This window comes from Hipposideros armiger, unplaced genomic scaffold (genome assembly GCF_001890085.2).
Source record: "Hipposideros armiger isolate ML-2016 unplaced genomic scaffold, ASM189008v1 scaffold_222, whole genome shotgun sequence".
NCBI lineage: Eukaryota > Metazoa > Chordata > Mammalia > Chiroptera > Hipposideridae > Hipposideros > Hipposideros armiger.
This window is the reverse complement of record NW_017731572.1, coordinates 1,794,226-1,801,921: the sequence shown is the minus strand read 5'-3', so window position 1 is coordinate 1,801,921 and position 7,696 is coordinate 1,794,226. Positions and strand designations below refer to the sequence as shown.

At 42.2% G+C, this 7,696-nt stretch overlaps 1 protein-coding gene across 1 annotated transcript in view; it reads right to left on the bottom strand.

The window, feature by feature from the left end:
- The window catches only part of LOC109389121 (myosin-1-like), a 28,019-nt gene that overhangs the window by 4,322 nt on the left and 16,001 nt on the right, over positions 1–7,696 (bottom strand). The window contains exons 23-33 of the mRNA XM_019654418.1: positions 7,673–7,693; positions 7,403–7,579; positions 6,414–6,559; positions 6,244–6,334; positions 5,767–6,156; positions 5,025–5,151; positions 3,927–4,045; positions 3,562–3,758; positions 594–777; positions 182–347; positions 6–91 (exon numbers count right to left, since the gene is read on the bottom strand). Coding sequence (XP_019509963.1) covers positions 6–91; positions 182–347; positions 594–777; positions 3,562–3,758; positions 3,927–4,045; positions 5,025–5,151; positions 5,767–6,156; positions 6,244–6,334; positions 6,414–6,559; positions 7,403–7,579; positions 7,673–7,693 — 1,704 coding nt within the window. The remainder of the gene's footprint in view (positions 1–5; positions 92–181; positions 348–593; positions 778–3,561; positions 3,759–3,926; positions 4,046–5,024; positions 5,152–5,766; positions 6,157–6,243; positions 6,335–6,413; positions 6,560–7,402; positions 7,580–7,672; positions 7,694–7,696) is intronic.

The following is a 7,696-nucleotide window of genomic DNA, read 5'->3' as shown; positions in this document are numbered from 1 at the left end:
TTCTCTTGCTCGATTTGTTTCTTTATTTTTTCCAGTTCATGGATACGTTTCCCTCCTTCTGCAATCTGCTCCGTGAGATCAGAAATCTCCTCTGTTAGTAAACAAAAAATATAAAAATTAACTCAGTGAGGGAAAACATTCTTCTCACTCTTCCGTTGAAGAAAAGGTAACATGTACTCACGTTGCAAATTCTTATTTTCCCGCTTGAAGGTTTCAAGTTGGTCTAGGGATTCCTCATAAGCATTCTTAAGCTTGAACAGCTCTGTGCTGAGTGAGCGGGATTCCTTCTGAGAAGCTTCGAGTTCGGCATGAGTTTCTTCATACTTCTGTTTCCATTCTGCCAGGACCTGAGGGGCAAGGAATGGTCAAGGAATTTAATGGAGAAAGCTTGATGGAATGAAACTATTGTTCTGGCAACTCTCAAACAGAGCTGAGATAATGTTGGAATGAAAAATAATTATGAATGAGAAGAGTAGAAGCCACAGGACATTCCCTCCCCTAGCTACTCATGGAGCTACTGAGAACAGCCCTCAGATGGTTTGAATAAGGGACACTGAAAATAGCAGGCTATCTTTAATCATGGTGCAGAATACCTTATCAAAGTTCCTCTGCTTTTTGTCCAGGGCTGCACAGGCAGCGTTTGTTCTCTCAACATCAATCATGAGGTCCTCAACCTCATTCTGTAACCGCTGCTTGGTCTTCTCCAGGGAGGCACATTTGGCATTCACGGCTTCTACATGTTCCTCCGCATCCTGCAGCCGCTGGGCCAGCTTCTTCCTGAAAAGTGAAACCAGGACAATAGGTGTGAATGGACATCAGTGGAATCGAGCGTTTCAAAGTGGGTACATGAGAGTGATTTCCACAGTCAGACTCTGTAATACTTTGTTTTTCAAGTTTGTTTTGTAGGTCTGGTTCTGTATTAACTTATTCCCACTCTTCTACCAACCAAATACTGAAAACAACCCAAATTTCAGTATTGCCATGCTTCGTAGTCTGGCTTTAAAACAATGATCAGTCCAAGCTAGCATGTTACTCTTTAAGTAACTGGTTTATGACTCCTTTATAAGAGATTAATAACTAGCTTGAATTACTGTTATTTTATGTCTTGTCTCCATTGAATTTTGATCTCCAGAGGATAGTCTGTATTTTGCTAATCTTTGTTTTCTAATAGGTTCTCACACATATTAAGTATTCAAACATTATATTAATTGAATTCACATAAAATATACTTGATTTTGTCTAATTAATTGTATTCCTTATTTTCCTAGCTTTTCATTAACCCTTTAATAAAAGGAAGCTTTCCTGAGCCAGCCAAGTGGCACATTGGATAAGAGTTGGCTTGGGGGCCAGCGGAGTGGCTTGTTGGTTAAGAGCTGGCTTGGGACACCAGCTCTGAGCAGCAGGACCCCGGTTCGGATCCCACATGAGGGCCAGTGACACTGCCCTCTATAGCTAAGATGGTGAACAACAGCTAAATCTGGAGCTGGGCTGCTGTGAGTCGCTGGCGACGGTGTAGCCTGCAGCCCCTGCTGCAGTGGGCTGCCATAAGCTACCATGTGTGGCTGGCAGCCAGCGTGAGCAGCTGGCAGCCAGTGTGTGCTGCCAAGAGCCACCAGGAGCGGCCGATCAGTGGCCGGGGACCGATCTGCCTCACTCGGGAAGAGTGCAATGATATACCAACATGGGCCAGTGAAGCGACGTCCTCCACAACTAGACTGAAGAACAAAAGGACAGCAACTTGTCTGTTCCCCTTCCCCGATTCCCCAATAAAATCTTTAAAAAAAATAAAAAAAAGAGCTGTCTTGGGACGCCAGCTCTGAGCAGCAGGACCCGGGTTTGGATCCGACATTAGGGCCAGTGACACTGCGCCCTCTACAGCTAAGATGGTGAACAACAGCTCAACCTGGAGCTGGGCTGCTGTGAGTGCCAATGATGGTGTAGGCTGCAGTGGGGCTGGCTGGCAGTGGGCATGAGCTGCTGTGAGCTGCCATGAGTGGCTGTCCAGTGGCCAGCGAGTGACTGCCTCACCCGGGAAGAGTACAATGATAATACCAACATGGGCCAGTGAAGTGACATCCTCCACAACGAGACTGAACAACAAAAGGACAGCAACTTGTCTGTTTCCCTTCCCCGATTCCCCAATAAAATCTTAAAAAAAAAAGAAGCTTTCCCAAATCAACATAAATTTTGCTTTGAGTGATCTGCTCAGAAACTCTTCCACCAAAATATTATTCCAACTATAATTCAAAAATAATTCCAACTATATGGTTGTATATATATCTAGATCTCTCCTTAGACTGTCTATTGAATAATAGACAGTTCCCTTCCTGTTCAGGTTTTCCCTCTTACAGTTCAGCCTTGAACTTTTTATTGCATTAAATATTTAGTCCTTTATAAAACAATTTGTTTTCTTTCTTATTACAGAATTTGATGTCTACTTTTACTCTCTAACAATATATTTTCCCCCTCTTTTTCAACATAATCATATTTTCACATCTCAAAAGGAGGAACTGTGCTTTAAAGCCTGATGATTTTTCTCTAACTTACCTATCACATTGAACCAATGCTTTTGTTAGTTGCTTAGAGGGAGGAGAGGCATAGGAGAATACAATTAGCTCTTTTTCTTCTTTCTTTTAATTGGAGAATTTTGGGAGGGGAACAGTGTTGGGGAATTGGGAAGGGGGACCAGCCAAGTTGTTGTTCTTCAATCTTAGCTGTGGAGGATGCCAGTCGCCATCTGGCTGCCCGTCAGCAGCTCATGGCCTCTAAGCTCAAGGTGCTGTGTTCAGTCCTAGTTGTGGGTGGGCATAGCCACCATCCCATGCGGGAGTCGAACCCGGCAGCCTTGTTGTTAAGACTGCGTGCTCTATCCACTGAGCCATCCGAGTGGCAGCTCAGCTCAAGGGGCCAAGTTCAGTCTTAGTTGCATGCGGGTGTAGCCCACCATTGAACAGGCAGTCTTGTTGTTAAGAGCACGTGCTCTCACCAGCTGAGCCATCGTGCCACTTGTTGGGAGCTCAGGGGCAGCTCACCTAGGGTGCAGCATCACTGGCCCATGTGGGAATCGAACCAGTGGCCCTGTTGCTCAGAGTTCATGCTCTTAAGCTAACTCTTAATTGAGTCACTCGGCCGGCCCCAATTAACTCTTATTCTGTCTACATTTGTATAGATAGAAGGATGTATAGAAATAATTATTCAGCTGCCTTTTGCCTTATGTCCTTTCTCTTTTTTAGAAAATTAAATTTATTGGAGGTAACAATGGTTAGTAAAATCAGATAGGTTTGAAGTGTACAATTCTGTAATACATCATCTATAGATCACATTGTGTGCTCACCACCCAGAGCCTTATGTCCTTTCTCTTTCCAGCCTCTAGCTTAGTAATTTCTTTCTTTAGACAACCCAGAGTATTTGTTATCTTGTTTAGTTTATGTTCATCCATGGTTTTTTCCTAGTTTTTTATTTGTTTTGGGAGCAGTGGGCATTAGCCCATTTAGTACTTATAGCAGATGTACTTTGATTGTTAATGCAGAGATTTCTATTGTAACTAAGTCTAGAACATACTTGGCCTCCTCCAGCTCCTCTGTGCGCTGGATGGCGTCTGTCTCGTATTTGGTCCTCCACTGGGCAACCTCGCTGTTGGCCTTGGACATTGCCCTCTGCAGCTCGGCTTTACCTTCCTGTTCCTCCTCGTACTGTTCCCGCAGCAGGTCACAGTCATGGCGGGCAGACTGCAGGGCATGGGCCAAAGCACTCTTGGCCTGAGAACATAGAGATTAGTGACTTAGTTTTATATCTTTAAAGTGATATTTAGTCCCTTAACTCCTATAGGCCACCAGAAAAAAAAATCTGTAGAAGCAAGCAAAACATAAACAACCTCAAAAACAAGGATAATGGCAAGAATAACAACATCAGCAGGGCTCACTTACCTTGATCTCCTCTTCAAGCTGCCGTTTTAGTTCCTCAATCTGTTGTGTGAATGCTTGTTTGCCCCTTGAGAGCTGAGAGACTAATGAGTCCTTTTCATCCAGCTGGCGTGAGTATTCACCTGTATAAAGACCAAGACCCAGAAAACTCAACCTTACCTTGGAAATGAAAGCACTAAATTGAAACTGGAGCTAATAGAAACTGGAGCAGGGCAAGGGGGACTGAATCTGAAACAGGATGGACAGCATAAATTACAACAAACTACCAACATCTACTTCAATGCTGATGAGAAAATCTATGCAAAAAACGAAAAGTATGGGACACACTGAGGCACATTACATGCTTATGAACAATACAAAAGATTTTGGGAGATATTTAAGATTATTTGATCACAGTATAAATTGATGAAGAAAAATGTAAAAAATAATGTAAATCAAACCAACAAAACATGGGGTTTTGAAATACAGAATGGAGACTATAATTTACAATGTTGTAAAGATCATGTAAGGTGCCAGATGGACACTGGAAGCATTTTGAAAAGTGGAAATAAATACTGTGAGGATATACTTTTTATTTGTTAACTTTTTAAAATTTATATTAAATTTATTGGGGTGACATTGGTTAATAAAATTATATAGATTTTAAGTGTGCATTTCTATAATATACTATCTACATATTGCATTATGTGTTCACCACCCAGAGTCAGTTCTCCTTCCATCACCATATATTTGACCCCCTTTTCCCTCTTCTACCACTACCCCCCTCCTCCCTTACCCTCTGGTAGCCACTAAACTGTTGTCTTTTTTATTATAATAAAATCTGCTTTAAAATGTTTTGGATCTTTTTATTACAAAACAAACAAACAAACTAAACCCACAAAAAAACCAAAACAAAACAAAAAAGAAAACAACCAACTAACCAACAAAACAAAGAAAAACAAAAGGAAAGCATTCCATGCCAGTGGTCAAGAAGGAGTTCATATGAGTGAGTACTTCACAGGAAGATAATATGTGATCTCAAGGAACTCAATGCACTTTTTCAGCAAATTGAGCATCCAAGGTAAACTTATCATTCAAGGTCAACACTGGGAAATGGCTCACCTGACTCTGTCTGCAGGCGCGCTCTCTGAGCCGTCAGGTCATTGATCAGCCGCTGCTGCTCTTCTTCCTTTGTCTTAAGTTCACTCAGTTGATCTTCTAGAGTGCGGCACATCTTCTCAAGGTTTCCCTGCATTCAAAAAGTGGTAAAAGCCATCTCAAGCAAGTGTTTGGACCACAGAAATTTTCAGTAGTCCAAATTATTCCATAGGAGCTGCAGTACTCATTTATTTTGAGAATAAACTACCTTTACAAACACACAAAAACAACAGAAGTCTTAGATTGTGATGGGAAGAGTAACAAGATACATAGTCTAAACGTGTTGCCACTAAATCACTTTGTGAATCTGCCTTTACTCAATTAGCTTATCTGTGATATGAGAATAATGATACTTGATTCAGCTCATGAGATTTTTTAGAGAAGCAAATTATGTATTTGTGCTTAAGAGAAAAGCAAGAAAGGCTAATCAAGGTAAGGTGTTTTTAGAAGCTCAAAATGTATAGTTGAATCACACTATTTTTATTTGAAAGAGCTTAAGTTTTCACTATGCATTTTGGGTATGGCTCTATTCCCATAAAGAGTGAGTGCTTTGTCCCGTCACACCTGAGTTGCTGCTCCCTCCGACCAGTCTCCTGCCTTGACCTGCCATAGTCTCCTCCTGCCAGTTATTATAATAATGGTTCCGGAAAGGCCCACTCACACCTGTCTTACAGAAATCTCTTTAAGACTTAATCCATGACTGCACCTTGGCTTTGGAGACAGTCTCCATATTGCTAGCGAGGTCATCGATCTCCATCTTCATCTCGCTCTTCTCCTTCTCCAGCTTCTGCTTGACCCTCTGCAGGTTGTCGATCTGCTCCCCGAGCTCAGCTACGCTGTCCGCGTGCTTCTTCCTCAGGGTGGCCGCCGTGGCTTCATGCTGCAGGGTGGCCTCCTCCAGGTCCCTGCGCATTTTCTGGAACTCAGCCTCCCTCTTCTTGTTCATCTCAATCTGGGCTGAAGTTGCCCCGCCGGCTTCTTCCAGGCGCTCGCTGATCTCCTCCAGTTCCCGGGAGAGGTCAGAGCGCTGCTTCTCTGCTTTGGCCCTAGAGGCCCGCTCAGCCTCGATTTCCTCCTCCAGCTCCTCAATGCGGGCCTGGGAGTGGGGAAAGCCACAAACTGAGCTTCTCTGTGTTAGTAATTTTGTCAGGTTGAATTAGACGGATGGAAGTCACGACCTTACCTGTAGTTCCTTGATCTTCTTCTGCAGCTGCATCCCAAGGGCCTGTTCATCTTCAATCTTGCTTTGCAGGTTGCTCATTTCAAACTCTTTCCTATCAGAAAAGCACTTTATGTCAGTCACAGGACTATTAACAGTAATTTCCCCATGAAACCTTTGTCCTTGCTGCTTACTTTTTGAGCTTTTCATCAAGCTGCTGCTTGTCATTTTCTACATCCATTGTGGATTCTTGGGCCAATTTTAGGTCACCCTCCAGTTTCCTCTTTGCTCTTTCTAGATCCATCCGCATTTTCTTTTCTTGTTCCAAAGACCCTTCAAGCTAAAAGTTAATAATTCATGAATACCGTTCCTGGGATGTTCCCACCTTTTGTCCCATGTTGAGCTTGTAAACATTTAACTCATATCTAATCAGCAAATGCTTTTGATTTTTCTTTGAATCAGGCAAATTTGCCCCATCTATTTCAATTTCATTGCTATTTCCCTAATCCAAGGATTCACCATTTAAAAGGAGAAATGTATCTCAATACCATATTTTTATGTAAACTAGTGGGGAGACATCATGTCTTTTCTATCTCCCCACTGGAATCCATGTGATCAGTGCTTCATCACAGGGAATGGACACTATAGCCATGGTTCCAAACATGACCTTTGTCAATTCCTCCCTGACTCAGACATTTACAGTGGGTTCTCGATTCAATGTCAGATCATGTTTAAAGCCACATTTATCTTCCACATTCCTTATTTGGAATCCCCCTTTCTCCTGTGAGAGAAAACTGTACGGATCATTATGGCTTCTTTGCTCTTGCTATACTTCACGCTCAGAGCACACTCTCTCTTCTATAACTTCCCACAGCCTCTCACCTTTCAAGCCCAGCTAAAGGTGCATTTTGTTTGTACAACTTTTCTTAATGAACACATTAAACTTCCATCCCCCAAATTCTTTTTACCCATATTATCTATTACAACTAACTTTTTTTTTTACTTGTGTGTCCATCTTAGTTCTTATAGCAGGGATAATGTCCTATACCACTTCTTCATTGAAAACACTTGAAAAGTACTCATTACATCTTAAGAATGCAAACTCATGCACACTTAGTTTGTTACAAAATTAAAAAAAACTAAACAAAACCCAAAAAACCCATTTACATGATGTTAGACTTACATCATCCACTTGCTGCTCCAGCTTGGTTTTAGCTTTGGTCAGGGTGTTGACTTTGTCCTCTTCTGCCTGCAGGTCATCCAGGGTCTGCTGGTGGGCCTCTTGGAGGGCCTTCTTCTCCTTGGTCAACTTAGCGATGGTCTCATCCAGGCCTGCCATCTCTTCTGTGAGGTTTTTTACCTACAAGGTTAAAGAAGAAATTGTCTTTACTATAGAGCAGCTTACTGGATGGTAGAACCTCTATATTTTAGTAAAGCAGAATATGATTCATACCTTATTTTCTGTGGCATGTTTCTC